Here is a 21,260-nt window from a genome sequence, read left to right on the forward strand (position 1 = left end):
CTAAATATGTCAGTTAGGTCGAGTTTGTTACTCATTTTGTACACATCTTTTCTATCTTGACTGATTTTCTTTGCTTATCTCATTAAATTGCTAAGGAATGAGTATTATAATCTCCAACTGTAAGTGTGGATTTGTTTATTTCTCATTTTACTTCTGTCCATTTTTTGTTTATATTTTGAGATTGTATTATTGTGTACTAATAAGATTGTTTAAGCTTCCTGAAGGATGTACTTTTTTTTCTCTTTTTTTAGGGCCACACACACAGCATACGGAAGCTCCCCAGCTAGGGGTCGAACCAGAGCTGCAGCTGCTGGCCTACGCCACAGCCACAGTGACATGAGATCTGAGCCACGTCTGTGACTTAAACCACAGCTCACAGCAATGCCGGATCCTTAACCCACTGAGCAAGGACAGGGATCAAACCCTCAACCTCATGGTTACTAGTTAGATTCGTTTCTGCTGTGCCACAACAGAAACTTATTTTTATTTTTTTTTTAATTTTTTATTTAACATTTTATTGTCATGATATATTCTCTCTATATCCAGTAATACATTGTATCTTGAAGTTTATTTTGTCTGCTAATAAAAGAGCACTAAATCCACATTTTACCCCAGTTTTATTGAGATATAACTGATATATACTGACATATAAGATACAACATATATATGGAGATATAACTGACATGTACTGACGTAAAAGATATAACATATATACGGAGATATAACTGACGTATACTGACATTGTATTAGTTTAAGATGTACAACATAATCATATATGTATATATTGAGAAATGATTACCACAGTAAGTTTAGTTAACTTGCATCATCTCACATAGTTAACTGTTTTTTTTCTCTTGTCATGAGAACTTTTAAGATCTAAGTGTTCATTAATGGATGAACAGATAAAGAAAATGTGGTGTACATAATTGGAGTATTATTCAGCCATTGAAAAAGAAGGAAATTCTGCTATTTGAAACAACATGGATGGACCTTGAAGACATTATGCTAAGTGAAATAAGTTAGAACGTGAAAGACAATTACTATATGAGCACACTTAGATGTGGAATCTAAAATAACCAAACTCATGGGAACAGAGAACAAATTAGTGGTTGCCAGAGGTAGGGGTGGAGGGAATAGGGGATATAGGTAAGGGTGCTCAAAAGGTACAAACTTCTAGTTATCAGATAAATAAGTCCTGGTGATACAATGTACAATATGACAACTATAATTAATACTGTATTGTATAAACCAACTTATTTTTAGTTAATGTTTTGTGGTATATCTTACTTCCATCTCTTAATGTTTATGCTTTCTGTGCCTTTGTATTTATGTGTATTTCTTGTAAATAAGATGTAGTTCAATTTTGCTTTGATAATCAGTCTTACATCTTAGTCTTTTAATTTGATTCTTGGACCTTACCCCCAGATATTCTGATTCAGGGTTATACATGATGCCCAGGAATCTACATTTTAAAAAGCATATGGGGTGATTCTGGTGTAGATTAATAATATTTTAAGGAACACTGGGTAGGGTGTGGAATCAGTTTTCCAAGTGGATATAAAAGTGGTTAATGACAGGACTTAGAGCAGAAAGGCAAGACTATTAATCAAATGCTGACAGGAAGCTAGTAGGTATTAACAGTAAGGAAAGGGAGAAAGAAGGGTATACAGCCAGATGGTCCAAAGCCTCAAAAGAACACAGGTTTTTTTTATATAAAGGCAGAGGGCTGATGTATTGAAAGTAGCTTTAGAGAGTATGCAAGGTATTTCCTCTTTTTCATCTCCAAGGTAATGTGAATGTGGAAGAGTGAACACCATCTACCTGAGAGAGCAGCAGAAGTCATGTCTTCAGGGTAGGGACTGGCATCAGGTAATACAATGAGGTTGAGGGTAAGGATGTACTGGAATTTTGTAATCACAGAGTTAGGTTTTAGGGTCTAGGAGAGAAGTGGAAAAATGAGAAAGAAGGAAACATTTGGGGTTGAATAATGGGTACAGGAAGCAGAAAGCGGTATGAGAATCAAAATATGAGAAACCAATTAAGGACCCAAAGTATATGATAGCTGAGGATAACAGGGATATTGAGTGTAGCTGGTGGCAAAATTTCCAAAAGAAACTTTGTCTTAGCATCCCTCTGTATATGAAGATGGAAACTGAGTTGTATCTGTAAGGAATGCTTCCATGATAGTCCCAGAGAGCAGATCAATATGAGATTAGTTACTTCTCAAGACTCTGACCAGTTTTAGAAGTAACAGCAGTGAATTCCTTTGGAGAACCCTGCTTTTGGAGATTTTTTTTTAATTTTATTGAAGTATAGTTGATTTACAAAGTTGTGTTAATTCCTGCTATACAGCAAAGTTATTTAAGTTATACACATATACATACATTCTTTTTATATGCTTTTCCATTATGGTTTATCATAGGATTGAATATACTTCCCTATTCTATATAGTAGGATCTTGTTCATTCATGTATAGAATGAATCTGTTAATCCCAAACTCCCAATCCATCCATCCCTACCTGGCTTTCCCTTGGCAACCACAAGTCTGTCCTTTATGTCTATTAGTCTCTTCCATTTCATAGATAACTTCATTTGTGTCATATTTTAGATTCCACATATAAGTGGTATCATGTGATTTGTCTTTCTCTGACTTCACTTAATATGATGGCCTCTAGGTCCATCCGTGTTGCTGCAAATGGCATTATTTCATTATTTTTTATCGTTGAATAGTGTTCCATTGTGTATTTATACTACACATTCTTTATCCATTCATCACTCAATGGACATTTAGGTTGTTTTCATGTCTTGGCTATTGTGAATAATGCTGCTCTTAACAGAGAAGTGCGTTTATAAAGACTGCAGATTTTTTTAACTCCCTCCATAGTTCCAGAAACACTGGGAAAGATATAAAACTGTCTTTATTCCAGCCTCCCTTTTGGACAGAAATGACACTTGAAGAAAAGTGTCATGTAATAACTGACCGATTTTACTAGAATGAGTGTGTAACTAACTCTTTTAAAGCCAGTCTGTCCTGAATTGCATTTTTATGGAAGAGAGGGGCATATAAGGCTGAAAGTGACCTTGCTTTTATTACTCTTCACTGAATTAGGCTTGTTGATTAGGCTTCTTTTATCTTTGAGAAAAGTGCATTTCTTGAGTGGCAATACAAGTGAAAGCCATCTTTAAGCCAATCTTAAAGGAAGTTCTGATAAACATGTAGATCACTTTGACTATTGTTATAATAAAGTTCTTCCCTCTAACAAGGATAATTAAATCTGATAAAGTCTTTACCTAAATAACTTGGAAGAACACTTTCTTCTCTAGCAGCTTTTATATTGCAATTACAGCTTCTGTGTTATTGAAATCTTTGACAGAGCTTCTCCAGAATCAGTATAGATCCATAAACACACACTCTTCAGAACTCTTAAAAACATTTTTCCCGTTTAGCTCATTTCACATCTGTTAAGAGCCAACTAAAATAGAGATGGTAAAGGTGATAATGTAATTGTTTAATTTCAAGTGCTGGGTGAAGATGATAAGGTTATAGTATGTACTCAGTAATTATTAGCATTTTGGATTTAGTATGCAAGGCATTAGTGTTCAGAACTGAACTGAAGGAAAAAAGGAGAAGAGTTTTATTTTGTGGTATTTTTCATTCCTTACTGTGTTCTAATTTTGTTGCGCCAAATCTAATGGGACCAATATAAATGCATGACTACTCTTAATTATGAAAACGAGACTTACAGAATTTAATCTTTTCACAAATTATAAATAAGGAAATTGATTTGTCATTTCCAGTTCACTTTAATGGGATTTTAACTCTAATTTACATATTGCATACAATCAATATTTATCGAATTCCTCTTTGAGTAGCATAGCAATGTGCAGGCACTGCAGAGAAATTTTTTTTTTAAAGGCCGACTTCTTTACTAAAAATATGAGGTGGGGAACTAGTAGGTGAGACAAGGTTGTTTGGGGTTTTTTTTGTCTTTTTTTTTTTTTTTTTTTTTTTGTCTTTTTAGGGCTACACCCTCGGCATATGGAGGTTCCCAGGCTAGGGGTCCAATCAGAGCTGTAGATGCCGGCCTACTCCACAGCAACATCAGATCCGAGCCGCATCTGCAATCTACACCACAGCTCACAGTAACGCAGGATCCTTAACCCACTGAGCAAGGCCAGGGATCAAACCCGCAACCTCATGGATCCTAGTCGGATTCATTTCGGCTGCGCCACGACAGGAACTCTGAGACAAGGTTTTTATATAAATGATCTTTAAAATAACGGTAATAATGAATGATGGCTAACATTTTTTTAGTGCTTACTTTGAACCGAGGTACCTGTTTTATTTACTAATCCATTTAATGCCCACCACTCCTTGAGGTAGGTTTTATTAGTTTCCCCATTTGACACATACAGCAGTTGAGGCACAAAAGCATTAACTGACTTGTCCAAGGTCACAATGCTATTAAGTGATAGAGGTGGAATTCAAACCCAGAAAGTCTGGTGTAAGAGCCTGTGCTTCTGATCACTACTCTGTAAGCCCTCTTGTTCCAGAATGGTATTAAGAAAAAGGTATTCTAATTTTGTTAAATACAGTAACCACTAGACTCATGTGGAGTTTTAAATTTAATTTAAATGAACTAAAATTAAAAATTTAGTTCCTTAGTTGAACTAGCCATAGTTCAAGTGCTTGGTAGTCACAAATTGCTAGTTGTTACTGTATTTGGCATTTCCATCATCTCAGAAAGTTTTGTGGCATGGCACTGATATAGAATATGTCACAGGAGTTCAAAAGTGAGGTGCTTATAAAGAGTAGAAAATTATACAGTGTTAATGATTGAACAGGTGGCCTGGATAGTGGACAAATGAATTATTCCTTAAGAAGAGAGATATGGGGAGTTCCCGTCATGGTACACTGGTTAACGAATCCAACTAGGAACCATGAGGTTGCGGGTTCGATCCCTGCCCTTGCTCAGTGGGTTAACGATCTGGTGTTGCCCTGAGCTGATGTGTAGGTTGCAGACGCGGCTCAGATCCCGTGTTGCCGTGGCTCTGGCATAGGCTGGCAGCTACGGCTCCGATTCGACCCCTAGCCTGGGAACCTACATATGCCTCAGGAGCAGCCCAAGAAATGGCAAAAAGACAAAAAAAAAAAAAAGAAGAAGAGAGATATGTATTACAGATGAAAGAAAATGAAATGATAAATTCAGCCCTGGGCATGATGAAGGGAGGTATCTGTGCTGTCCAACTGAAGCTGTCTAGAAAGAATTTGAGGTGCTGAAACTCAAGAGAGAATTCAGAGTTGGAATAATCTATAGAGAGATAATCCTGAATCATGAAAGCTGATGAGGTTTTCAAAAAAGAAAATTTAGCAACAGGAGAGCTGAGGGCATATAGAGTTGAAGGTGAAAAAGGGGGTCAAAGGAAGATTGATTAAAGAAATAGGAAGGATGGCCAAGATGACATACCACAAGAACAAAAAAGAGATGAGAATTTCATGAAGGAGAGGGATTGACTTTTTGTATGAAATGATATAGAGATATAAGAACTGAGAGGAAAAAATTGAATTTGGTGATAACAGAGTTAGTACTCACCTTTGAAAGAGCAATGGAATGTTAGTGGCAGAAACCAAAAGATGTGAGTAGGCAGAGGAAATAGAGACAGGTTTAAATCAATCATACACAAAGTTTAAAGGTAAAATAAAGGAGCAAATGGGTACAGAATAGAAGGGGGAAATGAAGGGTTTTGTTTGTTCATTTGTTTTTTAAGAAGAGGAAATGAGCTTGGCTGAAGGCAAAACGAGATTACTGGTAAGAAAGAGGCAATTAGCAGAAACTTTTTTATTCATTCATTCATTTGTTCATTCAGAACATATATTGCATACTTACTGGCTATTAGACACTGGGAAGAACTGAAAGTACAGCAGTGAATGAGAAAAATTCAATTTCTGCTTCCCTGGTACACTCATTGTTGACTTTTTCTATCCTTCTCTCCTTTCTACCAACTCTCTCTTAAGACCTCTTTCCTTCCTGCCTCTCTTTAATAATTCTGCAGGCACACATATTAAATCAAACTTGTTAGAGAACATCTACAACATCCACCGCTCTTTCTTGATGTGTATTATTTCCTTTACTAAATTTGTTCCTCTTTTTAAAAAATTACAAACAATGAATAAACTCTTCAAATGAGACAAAACCTTTTATACTTAGTCTTGATTTGGTTTCCAATAAAAAGTCAAGAGGTGAGTAAATGAAAAGTACCAAAGTGACAGCGTGGTTCCTTTTGCCATTTGATGATCAGCACATACTGTTGCTACCTGTTGAGAAAATCCTTCCTTATATGGCTGTAAAGTCTGTAAAATCACTTTAAGTATCAGATCCTTGATGACCTGATTTAAATATAAAACACATTTCTTATATTTTGGCATTACCTGCCTTAATGTCAGGCTCTTAGTATAGCGCCAAGGTACCACTTATTGTGTCAAGAGCCATACTTTTATAATATCAAGCTCTCCCATGGAGATCACTCACCGTACAAAAGCTATAATGACATAGCTACAAGCTACAAGCCATAGTTTAAAGTTCTTAGAACCATTAAATTTAAATTAAGTTGAGCTAAGTATTAATTGAGCAGTTTGGAAAGGAAGAAGGGTACCTTCTCTTCTATTTCTGGAAGGAAACATGAAAAGATTTGATTAAGGAAAGTGGTTGTGGAGAAGAGTATAGATGAGTGAGCCAGTCTGGCTTGGGAATATGTGTAGCCAGAAGGGAGCTGACTTACAGACTTGGTACATTGCAAGGCTACAAGGGCACGCTACCTGGACATTGCATTATATGTTGCTATTCTGGGAGAGGTTACAGTCTTTTAGGGGAAGAAATTAGGTATTCAAAATAATTTGGGGGGAAAAAATGGTGTACTTAAATGGTTGCCAAACTTAATTATGCATTAGAATCACCTAAAGAGATTTCTTTAAAAACATAGGTTTTTGAACCCCACCGCAGAAATTTCAGAAGTTGTCCAAGAATCTCTGGGTTGTTTTTTTTATAAATAAGTCTTCTTATTGGTTCTGATTTAGTTTGTTCTCAGACTGTACCTGAGAAGCACTGGAATTTGGTAAAAATAATAAACTAAATATGATAAAATCTTAAAGGATGAGATATCCTGAATTTATTTCTTGATTTAAACAAACATATCCAAGCATTTCATATGTGCTAGGTATTATGCTATATTCTAGGCCTACAAAGATGAAAAATATGGTCCTGTCCTTAAGCTCAGAGTCTAATAGAAGAGATACCAGTAGATAAATAAGACAGTGTGGTTAGTGAAATGGTAGAACTGTGTGATGTTATGGGAGCAAATAGGAGTTCTTAACCTGCCCTGGTTGGTTTTGGATCTAGGGAGGGGGGCAGGATTCATTAAAGTGGTTGAGTTTTTGACTCCTTATAATACCTTATATTGTTTGCTTCAGTGGTTTTGCTTAGAAATCTTGATAAAATATTCCTTGCTTTCATAAACAAAATTCATGTAGTTTCACCTTTTCATTGATGACTTAGCATGGTCACATTTTATCAGTTATTTATGCCATACAGCAAAACAGTGACACCTTTTATCACAGTATACAGGATTACATTCCATTGTCCACAATGGTCCCCAGCTGCTGTGATTTTACTCTCCTCATTTTGTGTCCTATTCTCTTTGTTGCCAGTCTGATAGTTGTCTTCTCTTAATGTCAGTGTTATCTCAGAACCACTCGATATACATAACTTCTTCATTTTGTAATCAAAAAACCTGAAACTCAAATATATCAGGGATTATTAGTAGCAATCAAGGAGTATAATCTCCAAAAAAAAAAAAAAAAAAAAAAAAAAAAAAAAAAAGATGCAGAGTTCCCATCTTGGCACAATGGAAACAAATCTGATTAGGAACCATGAGGTTTTGGGTTCGATCCCTGGCCTCGCTCAGTGGGTTAAGGATGTGGCATTGCCATGAGCTATGGTGTAGGTTGGAGACATGGCTCAGATCTGTCGTTGCTGTGGCTGTGGCATAGGCTGGCAATAGCTCCAATTGGACCCCTAGCCTGGGAACCTTCATATGCCATGGGTGTGTGTCTCCCTAGAAAGACAAAAGATTTTTTAAAAAGGAGTATAATCTAGACTTCCTGATATCGAAATAGTTCCATTCTGTAAAATCAGCAATTCTTAATAGGGGTTACAGGGAGTTCCCACTATAGCTCAGTGGAAACGAATCTGACTAGTATCCATGGGGACATTGGTTGCACTCAGTGGGTTAAGGATCTGGCATTGCATGAGCTGTGGTGTAGGTCGTCAACGCGGCTCAGATCTGGCACTGTGTAAGCTGGCAGCTGCAGCTCTGATTCAACTCCTAGCCTGGCAACTTACATATGCCACAGGTGCAGCCCTAAAAATCAAAAAAAGGGGGGGGGGTTACAGCAGAATTATTTAGAGAATTGTTCAAATTGTGCATGCCAAGGACTGGACCCCAAAGTTACTGATACAGTAAGTATGGCATGTATATTTATTTTCGGGACTTTTTTCCAGCTTTATCAAGATATAATTAACAAATTGTATCAAAATTGTAACAAATTGTAATAAAATTGTAAGATATTTAAAGTATATATCTTTTTGACTTACTATATTCTTATACATTGTGCAAGGATTCCTCCCATCCAGTTAATTAGCACATCCATTACTTTACATGTTTATTTGTTGAGAACATTTAAGTTCAACCCTCTTAGCATATTTCAATTATACAATAGAGTGTCATCAACTATAGTCACCATATTATACATTAGATCCTCAGACCTTGTTCATCTTAAAGCTGAAAATTTTCACTTTTTACCAACTTCTCCCACCTCCACAATCCCTGGTAACCACATTTCTGCTTTCTCTTTCTATGAGTTTGACTTTTTATTTAGATTCCACTTATAAGTGATTAGCCTGCAGTATTTTTTTTTTTTCGGTCTGGCTTATTTCACTTGGCATAATTCCCTCAAGGCCCAACCATGTTGTTATAAATGACAGAATTTGCTTTTTCTCATGGCTGTATAATATTCCATTATGTATATGATATTATATATATTATCTATTGCATTATTATATATATATGTCGTATTTATGTATATATCATATTCTCTATTCTTTCATCCATTGATGGACACTTGAATTGTTTTCATATCTTGACTATGGTGTGCAGAACCTGGGAGTGCAGATATCTCTTCAATATCCTGTTTTAGACATATAGATGAATGAAACAGAATAAAGAGTCCAGAAATCAAGCCAGACACCTATGGCCAATTAATCTTCAACAAAGGAGGCAAGAATATTCAATGGGAAAAAGATAGTCTCTTCAACAAGTGGTCCTGGCAGAACTGGATAGCTGTATATAAATCAATGAAACTAGAGCAAACCCTCACACCATGTAAAAAAAAAAACAAAAAACAAAAAACAAAAAAAAACAAAACCAAAAAAAACAACAACAACAAAAAAAAACACCTCAAAATGGCTTAAAATCTTAGGAGACAAGACACCATGAAACTCCTGAAGAGAATACAGGTAAAACATTCTCTGAAGTAAACCATACAAGTATTTTCTGAGGTCAGTACCACAAGGCAATAGAAATAAAAACAAAAATAAACAAATGAGATCTAATCAAATTTACAAGCTTTTGCACAGCAAAGGAAACCATTAAAAAAAGCCTATAGAATAGGAAAAAAATAGTTGTAAATGATGCAAACAACACGGGTTTAATCTCCAAAATATATGAACAAGTCATACAACTCAACAATAAAAAAACAAACAACCCAATGGAAAATGAGCAGAAGACCTAACCAGACATTTCTCCAAAGCATGCATGTAGGTGACCAGTAGGCACATGAAAGGATGCTCAACATCACTAATTATTAGAGAAATTCAAATCAAAACTATAATGAGGTGCCATCTCACACTGGTCAGAGTGGCCATCATTAATAGGTCTACAAATAAATGCTGTAGAGAGTGTGGAGAAAAGAAAACCCTCCTACACTGTTGGTGGGAATGTAAGCTGGTACAGCCACTATGGAAAACAGTATTGAGATTCCTTAGAAAACTAAATATAGAACTACCATGTGATCCAGCAATCCCACTCCTGGGCAAATATCCAGGCACAACTACAATTCAAAAAGATACATGGGAGTCCCCATCGTGGCACAGTGGTTAACAAATCCAACTAGGAACCATGAGGTTGCCGGTTCGATCCCTGGCCTTGCTCAGTGGGTTAAGGATATGGTGTTTGCTGTGAGCTGTGGTGTAGGTTGCAGACGCAACTCAGATCCCGTGTTGCTATGGCTCTGGCGTAGGCCAGCATCTATGGCTTCGATTGGACCCCTAGCCTGGGAACCTACATATGCCACAGGAGCAGCCCAAGAAATGGCAAAAAAGACAGACAAAAACAAACAAACAAAAAAAAAGATACATGGAGGATAATATAAGAAAAGAGATGTATTATATATAAATGTGACTGGGTCATTTTGCTATACAATGGGCACAACATTGTAAATCTATAATTTTAAAAATTGTGAGAAAAAATTGCAATATCACCTCACACCTGTCAGAATGCCTATCATCAAAAAGTCTACATATAACAAATGTTGGCGAGGATGTGGAGAAAAAATGACACTTGTACACTGTTTGGTAGGAATGTAAATTGGTGTAGCCACTATGAAAAACATATAGAGGTTCCTCAAAAAGCTAAAACTAGAACTATCATACCATTCAGCAATTTCACTCCCAAGTGTATATCTGGAAAAAAAGAAAACACTAATTTGGAAAGATATACGCACCCCTCTGTTCATATCAGCACTATTTACAATAGCCAAGATATGGAGGCAACCCATATGACTATCAATAGACGAATGGAAAAAGAACATGCTATATATGGGATAACATGGGATATTACTCAGGCATTTAAAAAGAATGAAATTATGCCCTTTGCAGCAGCATGGATGGGCCTAGAAGGTATTATGATTGGTGAAACAAATCAAAGATAAATACTGTATATCATTTATATGTGGGACCTAAAAAAATAAAACAAACAAATGTATATAGCAAAACAGAAAGAGATACACAGATGCAGAGAACAAACTAGTGGTTAACATTGGGGAAGGGGTAGGGGTGAGATTAAAGTATGGGATTAAAAGCTGTAAACCACTATATATAAAATAGATGAGCAACAAGGTTATATTGTACAGTGCAGGGAATTATTGACATCTTGTAATAACTTCTAACGTAGTACAATCTGTAAAAATACGGAATCACTGTGCTCTACATCTGAAACTAATATATTGTAAATCAACTATACTTCATTTAAAAATTATATTTACACTATAAAAAATCCTATTTTAATTTCCTTTGGATATATATATATATATCCAGAAGTGGGATTGCTGGGACATATTGTAGTTCTATTTTAAACTTGTTGAGGAATCTCCATTCTGTTTCCACAGTGGCTGAACAGTTTTACATCCCCAGCATCACTGTTATCTTGTCTTTTTGATAACGGCCATATTAAGAGGTGTGAGGTGCTATTGCATTGAACTTTTGATGTGCATTTCCCTGCTGACAAGTGATATTGAGAACCTTTTCATGTATTTGTTGGCCTTTGTATGTCCTCTGGAAAAAAATGTCTCTGGTTCTTCTGCCCATTTTTAAGTTGGATTGTTTGGTTTCTTGCTTTGAATTGTATCATTTCTTTACATATTTTGGATATTAACCCTTTATCAGATATATGATTTGCAAATATTTTAGCCCATCCCATAAGATGCTTTTTCACTTTGTTGCTGGTTTGCTTTGCTGTGTATAAGCTCTTCTGTTTGATGTAGTCTCATTTATTTACTTTTTGCTTTTGTTGGCATGTGTATTTCTAAAAATAAAATTTTTTGAAAGATTATGATGTACACCCTGAACCACCATACTATAATCTGGATCTTGGCTATATTCTAATAGATATGGTTGCTTTATATCATTTTGTTTCTGAATAATATAGTATAGGCAATAAATGACTGCAGGAGTGTTGACCATGAGAAAGGGAGAGACTTGAAGTTTACTCTGAATAAGGAAGTCATTAAAGGGTTTTGAATTGAAGGAGAATATGATGTAACTTATATTTTAAAAAGATCACTCTAGGACTGTATGGAAAACAAATGAGGGGGGGATGGAGGGAAAGTGAGTAGGGTGAGGCTCTAGTGGAAAAATCACTTAGGAAATCATTACATTAATTCAGGCAAAGAGATGGATAGAGGCCTTGAGGGTGGTAGTAGTTAAAATGGTAAGAAATGAGTGGGTTTTGGATATAGTTTTAAGGCAAGGCAACAGGATTGGCTCACAAATCAGATATGCAATCTGGGAGGAGTTCCTTAACTCTTAAGATCACTCTTAAGTTTTTGGCTATCAAGAAGCTGGAAAGCTCAAATTGCCTTTTACTGAGTCAGAGAAAACTGGGAGAATAATGGGTTTGTGAGAAAGAATGGGTTATTATTTTTAGATATGTTAAATTTGAGGTGCTTATTAGACATCCAAATTGTATTCTGGTGATAAGATAGTCTGAAGGTCAAGGGACTGGTCCAGGATGAATATACATTTGGAATTCATCAACATCATTATGACATTTTAAATCATAAGATTAGATGAAGGAATTCCCATTGTGACTCAGCGGAAATGAATTTGACTAGTATCCATGAGGACGCAGGTTTGATCCCTGGCATCACTCAGTGGGTTAAGGATATGGTGTTGCCGTGAGCTCTGGTATAGTTTGCAGATGCTAATCAGATCTGGTGTTGCTGTGGTGTAGGCCAGCGGCTACAGCTCTCATTCAACCCCTAGCCTGGGAACCTCTGTATGCCACAGGTGTGGCCCTAAGGAGACAAAAAAAAAAAAAAAAAAAAAAAAAAAAAAAAAAAAAAAAAAAAGTTTAGAGGAAACTGTAAAAAATGTTGGTAGAGATTCAAGAACTAAACCTTGAAACACTCTAACAACTAGAGGTTAGAAAGATGAGGACAACCTAAATGGAGATGAAAAGGATTAACCAGTGAGGAGGGAAGAATAGCAGGCAGGCATGATACCCTGTGAGTTAAATGAAGAAAGTTTGAAAGAAGAGTGATTGTTTTATCAGATGGTAGAGTAAGAAGAAAATTGTTCATTGATCATTGGATTTAGCAATGGGGAGGCCAATAGTGATCTTATAGGGAATATTTCAATAGGGTGATTGGAGCAAAAGTTATGGCAAGAATGAGTTCAAGAGAGAATGTAAGGAAAAGAATATAAGGAAAAGAGTTGAGAAAAGACAACTCTTTGATGGGCTCTTGCTGTAAAAAGGAATAGAAAAGTGGTGGGGTAGCTGGAGGAAGACATGAGGTCAAGAGAAGATTATTTTAAGATGGAAAAAATAATGACATCTTTGCTGGTGAGAATTATCCAACAGAGAGGGAAAATTTGATGATAAAAGGGAGAATTAATAGAGCTACCTCTTTGGTAAGAGATGGGATTCCATGCACAGGAAGGTGATTTGGCCTTAGGGACACAGTTTATCTATAATAGCTGGAAGAAAAGCAGATTATATGGGTACAGATGCAAGGAGTTGGATAGATGAGGGAAGAGCAGGTTATAGACATTCTCTTCTCATTGCTTCTGTCTCCAGAAGCAAGGTTAGTAGCTGTGCCTGAAGATGGGGAAAAGATATTGGAAATCTGAAAAAGAAGAGTAAGTGTGAAATAGTTATCTAGGAGAGAAAAAAAGGAGATAGACAAAGGAACTGACTGAAGGACAGCTCCAAAGGTAGACTTCAATTTAAAATGAATCCAGTTAGCTGGAATGTATATTTTTCTGAACATTATGTTCAGCTAGCTGGATTGTAGACCTGGAATCTAGGAAAAGGTGGATATAACCAGGGTTGGAATCTTGTCAAATGAATACAATGTGAGAGGGGTAAAGGAGTAACTGTAATGATGCATAGTAGAATTTATGCTTAGTTAGGAAAGAAATGGGGATTTAGAAGTGGAATGAAGGACTTTAAAAGGTATTAGAATCAATGAAGTACAGGGACCTTTGGGGTCAAATATTTTTACTGGAATTGGAATATTAGAGAGAGAAAGCTACAAAGATAGTAGGTAGTAACTAGAAAATCAGAGGGTAAGCTGCTGATAGGGAATGTCCAGTGCTTTAAACTGGAATAAAGGTGCTTACTGGGTTTTCTTAGTGGCTGTAATAATTATTTTGATGGATTGATTTGTTAGGTTCATGACTACAAAGAAGGAACCCCAGAAGAGAAGACCTACTATATAGAATTATGGGATGTTGGAGGCTCGGTGGGCAGTGCCAGCAGTGTGAAAAGCACAAGAGCAGTATTCTACAACTCTGTAAATGGTAAAGCATTTTTTATTTTTACCACCCATTAATGGTCTTGGAATATAGATCATCTGACATGAATGCTATGAATGCTGGACTCAATTTAAGAGAGATTAATATATTCACAACTCTTAATTTAAATCTGTGTATCACATTCCAGTTTGTGTTTTTAAATTCTAACTATGTATTTTAGAACATTAGATACTTACTTTCTCTAAGTGTTTCTTTTTACATTATTGTCATAAATTAAATATTGAGAAATAAAATTGTACTTTAGGTGCTCAACATAAGGCTTGAAACTTTCCAAGTTCCTGTTGTGGCTCAGTGGAGTAAGGACCTGACATTGTCCCTATGAGGATGCGGGTTCCATCCCTGGCCTCGCTCAATGGGTTAAGGCTCTGATGTGGCTGTTAAGCTGCAGTGTGGGTTGCAAATGTGGCTCAGATACAGTGTTGCTATGGTTCTGGCATAGGCCTCAGCTGCATCTTTGATTCAACCGCTAGCCCAGAGTGCTACTTCTTCAGTTAACTGAGTACATACTATTAGGAGTCCCATAGGCTAAGCCAGATATCACAGAGATATTGAGATTTCTCTCATCTGCTCCTTAGAGAGAGTCCTGTGTATTTATAATAGCTGTTTAAGGATGTTTTCAGGGGTGCAGAAACTTCACCCAGCTATAGATTCACAAATATCTGGAGCAAACTTCCAGATGGAGTTGTGTAATAGAACATAATTGCAGTTCATAGAGTGCCTACTCTTTGTCAAGGAACTAAACTACAGACACCTGTGATTTAACTAGCGTTTTTATCTCTTTTTTGTATTCATTTTTTCCTTTTTTTTTTTCACTTTGAAATACAACTTCTCTTTGATTGATGTACAAAAGATATGGCATCTCACCATGTCTTTTCTTATAGATGCTTAGCTATTAATTTGGCTTCATTTTTGCTATGCTTAAATCTCATTCAGTATTAGGTGAGCATTGTAATTATTCAGTATAATCTTCATCATGTATATTCCTTTTTAAATATCTTATCCCATATCATAAGATGTTATAGATACTACAAAAAGTAGAGAAGGTTCTTGCCATTTCATATATTCTGTAGTATACAGGATGAGTTGTGTTAGTTGAGACCTATGTCCCAGTTAGCACAGAATTCTATCTTAAGAGTATCACAATCAAATTAAAGAAACAAAATATTTGTAAATGAAACAAAACACAGTTTAAGATGATGGCATTAATATATGACCTCATAATGATATATGAAAAGTACATGATAATACCATATATTAATAAGATGTATACAAATGAGAAAAACAGTAAGATAAGACTGGTATAGTATTAGGTGACTACTTAAAGAGCAAGAGAGAAAGAAATGAAGCCTGGTTTAGATCTAGAATCAAGTGATAAACTTGTATTATATCCGTCAAATGACTTATCAAAGTTGATATTAATCTAGTCTGGCAAGGAGAAGTTTGGATATATAACACTTTCACTATTTAGATATTTTGAGAAAGAGTTAGAATAAAAATTATAAATAAATAACAAAGACCATTCAAATCCTAGAAACTTTATGGGATTCTGAGTTGTAAACTTATAAAGTACTAAAGAAATCCATCTAATTATTTATTTGGTTATCTTTTCTTTACCTACTATCCATTAGTGATTTGTTTCTTCCTTAAATATCATTGAGATAATTTCATGTACCCTATATTAGTTTACAAGTAAGACTGAGATATATTCCTATATTTTTTAAGTCTTTATTAAGAACACTCTTAATAGAAACTCATAGACATGGAAAACAAGCTTATGGTTACCAAAGGGGGAATGGGAGGAGGGATAAATTAAAAGTTTGAGATTAGCAGATACAAACTACTATATATATATATATATATAATAGATAAACTGCAAGGTCCCCCTGTATAGCACAGGAAACTATATTCAGTATCTTGTAATAACTTATAATGGAAAAGAATCTGAAAAACATATATATACGGATCACTTTGCTGTACACCTGAAACTAACACAGTATTATAAATGACTGATAATTCAGTTTGAAAAAGAGAGAAAGAAAAGTCGATTTCTTTGTTGTTTGAGCCTATCTCTGGAACATTTCTCTTGGTAGAAGCATTCAAGGTTCTCTACTCCATCTACCATCCTTAGTTTTCTAAGAAACAGAACATAAGGATCACGGCATTCAAATACACAGGTCTAGGCAATATCTTTCTTCCTTCAATACCCTACCTTCTTCCCACTGTGATGAACGAGACTAGTAATCCCCAAAGGAAACATATGAAGTGTCTCTATCTCTCCATTTTTAAAGATTAGAACATACTCTGATTAGCTATCACCTGACTTCTTTCCTCTGGGCCTCCCTTTGTCCCCTCTAGCTCATAATCTACAAAGAAAGAACTCTTAGCCCAAATGAAAGAAGGAAAATAAGGGAAAATTGTGCTCAATGCCCTTAAAAGCTCAAAAACTTTAAATGGATATCCTCAAAAAATAAACTTTTCTTTGTCCATCTAATAGTTCATCTAGGCCTTTATAACTTTTTCATTCTCCTAAACCAAAAGTCTCACCCATAGTTTGTGATATTTATACCTGGGAAATAGGAAGAGGAGAAAATATCTGCCACTTCTTTTCCCTGAAGTTCCTTTATTCTGCTTTCCTATGGTCTTTCAGTGTCAAATTACCTAATTTCAAATTCTTGCTACCCTGCTTGACATGTATCCTAGGGTAAGTTACTCAACCTCTCTAAGCCTCAGTTTCCACAAGTATAAAATGAAGATAATTCTTACCTCATAGCACTGTTCTGAAAATCAAATTAGAGGACACATGTAAAACACAATATGTAGCACGTACATACAGAATAAACGTGAGCTGTATTCTTTAATGGTAGCCCTTTAATCCTTTTAAAAATCTGTCCTTGATCATGCCCATTAGGACCATTCATTGAGGAAGGCAGAGCTAGTGCAGTTGTATATGGGGATGAGTGTTAGATCTCTATTGGTTCCAGATGCCAGCCTAAAGATACATGTGAGTCAGCTGAAACTAGTCAGCTATAACTTGGACAAGCACCTTGGTTGCACAATGTCTGTGAAAGCTAGAAGAGCCAAATAATTCTCTCGTGCCTTTCTTTTTCAAATTGACATCGCTTACATCTTAAAGATGGAAGAATCATCAGTTTCACATCCTCTCTTCATAGTAGAATCTGGGTAATAGGGGAATGGGTTGGGAGTTTGAAAACCTGTATTCTTTTGACCACAAGATAATACCGTAAATTTGACTAGGCATTAAAGCCTTCCTTCTTTTGTCTATATTGTATTGTAGTATTTACCTACATGCCTTTCTGTCTAGGATCTTAACTGATTTTGTTTAATTGTATTTCTGCTTCTTATTACATTTTGTCATTTTTCTCAGTCTCTCAGAAGTCCATCTATTTTCCACTATTCATATTTCTTACTGTCTGTTCCTACTTCCTTCTAGTGGCACATTTCTTTTGCTCTGTTAACTAAATCTCTTATAGATAGGACAAGCTTACATAGCTAACCACTAATTTAAAGAACTAAATGATGAAACTTCTGAGTTGATTAGGTCCAAGAGATTTATAAGAAGACATCTTGTCAGCTAAAGAATAGGAATTGTAGGAGTTCCCATCGTGGCGCAGTGGTTAACAAATCCGACTAGGAACCATGAGGTTGCAGGTTCAATCCCTGGCCTTGTTCAGTGGGTTAAGGATCCGGCGTTGCCGTGAACTGTGGTGTAGGTTGCAGACGCGGCTCGGATCCTGCGTTGCTGTGTCTCTGGCGTAGGCCGGCGGCTACAGCTCTGATTAGACCCCTAGTCTGGGAATCTCCATATGCCTCGGGAGTGGCCCTAGAAAAGGCAAAAAGACCAAAAAAAAAAAAAAAAAAAAAAAAGAATAGGAATTGTATCAAATTAAATAAATACAGTTTTAATAAATTTTATTACTAAATATTTTAATGAGTGTTAAGTAATATGTGTATGTATGATGTCTCTGACAGATGCATAGTGTAGAAAAAATAACCTTTTTGAATGAATATAATTTCCTACACATTTGAAGTAGTTTAAATTTTTTTTTTTTTTTTTTTTTTTTTTTTTTTTTTTTTTTTTTGCATTTTAGGGCCACACAGGCAGCATATGGTGGTTCCCAGGCTAGGGTCAAATTGGAGCTATAGCTGCCAGCCACAGCCACAGCCATAGCAATGCAGGATCTGAGCCGCATCTGCGACCTATATCACAGCTCACAGCAATGCCGGATCCTTAACCCACTGAATGAGGCCAGGGATCAAACCTGCAACCTCATGGTTACTAGTCAGATTCGTTTCCACTGCCCCACAACGGGGAACTCTTAAATCTTTTATTGATGAAGTAGTTCTGCAGGTAAGACTAGGCAGAGCAGGTACTCATTAAGTGTTGAATGAAGAAGAAAAGTCATTTTAAAAGTTTAATGACATTTTGTCAACCCTTGTAGAATTTTTTTAAGTTAAATAACTGACAAAGAAACAATTTTAGTTAATTATTTATAAGTAATTATCTGTAATTTATATAGGAAATAAAATCATTGTGTATAATTTTTTAGTTATACCAGAAGGCATTCCTCAAGCAACCTAATGCTTTGCCAGTTGTTAAATGAAGAGGAATGTTACAATATTGATATTATTTTCTCTTATTCTTTTAGGTATTATTTTAGTACATGACTTAACAAATAAGAAGTCATCCCAAAATTTGTATCGTTGGTCATTGGAAGCTCTCAACAGGGATCTGGTGCCAACTGGAGTCTTGGTAACAAATGGGTAAGCCCAGATTATCTCACATTTGGTTTGAAATGCTGTAGCAGTCACAAGAATATACCCTCCAAAATAACATTTTGTGAGCTGTTTGATTTGCAGATATTTTCTCCCAGTCTGTAGATTGCCTTTTCATTCTCTTAACAGTACCATTAACAAAGCAGTAGTTTTTCATTTTTAATGACATCTAATTTCTCAATTTTTTTTCTTTTATGTTGTGTTTTTGGTATCACGTATAACAACTCGTGGCCTAATCCCGGATCATGAAGGTTTTCCCTTGTGTTTCATCCAGAAGTTTTGTAGTTTTGGGTTTACTTTTAGATCTGTGATCTGTTTTGAGTTAGTTATAATGCGCAAAGACTTGGTTGAGGTTGACTTTGGTATATGAATGCCCAGTTGTTCCAGCATCATTTGTTTCTCTGAATCCTAATCTTCTCTAAAATGGTAGTTAAATATAGTCGTCTCAGAGTTCCCATTGTGACTCATCAGAAACAAATCTGACTGGTATCCATGAGGATGTGGGTTTGACCCCTGGCCTCACTCAGTGGGTTAAGGATCCAGCATTGCCTCGAGCTGTGGTGTAGGTTGCAGACGTTGTACAGATCCTGCATTGCTGTGGCTGTGGTGAAGGCCTGCAGCTGCAGCTCTGATTGAACCCCTAGCCTGGGAACTTCAGTATGCCACAGGTGCGGCCCTAAAAAAGCAGATAAATAAATAAATGAATAAATAAATAGTTGTCCGAAAGATGCCAAGTGTTGCATTTTTACTGAAATGGTACTGTACACATAATAACTAGTTATCTGTCTTTTTGGGATGTTAATGTGTTATCAGCCTCATCCATTCATGATAAAATTCCCCATTTGTTTTTTTACCTAATGATTTAAAAAGAAAAAAACCTTTTTTGAGATCAGATTTCAAATTTCGTGTAAGATTTTATGAAAAAAAATGAGAAAAAAGAAAGCTATAAAGAGAAAATGAGAATAGATTTTATATATACCTATGTGTAACACATGTTATATTACATGTATGCAATAAATATATTCATTAATATGGAAGAGATTATGCCTGACTTCAAGCAACAGAAATATGTGTATCAGAAATTATGTTTGATAAAATACATACAAAAATTTGTGTGTAAACCAGAGTTGGAATATAGGGAAAAAAAGAAAAGTCCTAAAGGAGGGTACTTTCAAAATTTTATTTTATTTTATTTTATTTATTTATTTTTTTTAGAATGGTAGCTGTCTTTTATTTTTTTTTTATTTTTTTTTTATTTTCCCACTGTACAGCAAGGGGGTCAGGTTATCCTTACATGTATACATTGCAATTACAGTTTTTCCCCCTCTCTTTCTTCTGTTGCAACATGAGTATCTAGACATAGTTCTCAATGCTATTCAGCAGGATCTCCTTGTAAATCTATTCTAGGTTGTGTCTGATAAGCCCAAGCTCCCGATCCCTCCCACTCCCTCTCCCTCCCATCAGGCAACCACAAGTCTCTTCTCCAAGTCCATGATTTTCTTTTCTGAGGAGATGTTCATTTGTGCTGGATATTAGATTGCAGTTATAAGTGATATCATATGGTATTTGCCTTTGTCTTTCTGGCTCATTTCACTCAGTATGAGATTCTCTAGTTCCATCCATGTTGCTGCAAATGGCATTATGTCATCCTTTTTTATGGCTGAGTAGTATTCCATTGTGTGTATATACCACATCTTCTGAATCCAATCATCTGTTGATGGACATTTGGATTGTTTCCATGTCCTGGCTATGGTGAATAGTGCTGCAGTGAACATGCGGGTGCATGTGTCTCTTTTAAGTAGAGCTTTGTCCAGATAGATGCCCAAGAGTGGGATTGCGGGGTCATATGGAAGTTCTATGTATAGATGTCTAAGGTATCTCCAAACTGTTCTCCATAGTGGCTGTACCAGTTTACATTCCCACCAGCAGTGCAGGAGGGTTCCCTTTTCTCCACAGCCCCTCCAGCACTTGTTATTTGTGGATTTATTAATGATGGCCATTCTGACTGGTGTGAGGTGGTATCTCATGGTAGTTTTG

At 35.9% G+C, this 21,260-nt stretch overlaps 1 protein-coding gene across 2 annotated transcripts in view; it reads left to right on the plus strand.

Moving 5' to 3' along the window:
* Window positions 1-21,260, plus strand: part of RABL3 (RAB, member of RAS oncogene family like 3) — a 44,354-nt gene that overhangs the window by 10,499 nt on the left and 12,595 nt on the right. For both annotated transcript variants that reach the window (XR_014824712.1, XM_021070305.2), the window contains exons 3-4: window positions 14,285-14,414; window positions 19,097-19,211. Coding sequence is in view for 1 of the 2 variants with exons in the window: in XM_021070305.2 (XP_020925964.1) it covers window positions 14,285-14,414; window positions 19,097-19,211 (245 nt within the window). In the remaining variant the exon portion in view is untranslated. The remainder of the gene's footprint in view (window positions 1-14,284; window positions 14,415-19,096; window positions 19,212-21,260) is intronic.

This window comes from Sus scrofa, chromosome 13, assembly GCF_054392235.1.
Source record: "Sus scrofa isolate SSC_HxYL_T2T_F1_AM1 chromosome 13, Sscrofa_HxYL_maternal_Yorkshire_Landrace_v2.0, whole genome shotgun sequence".
In the NCBI taxonomy this organism is placed as follows: Eukaryota; Metazoa; Chordata; class Mammalia; order Artiodactyla; family Suidae; genus Sus; species Sus scrofa.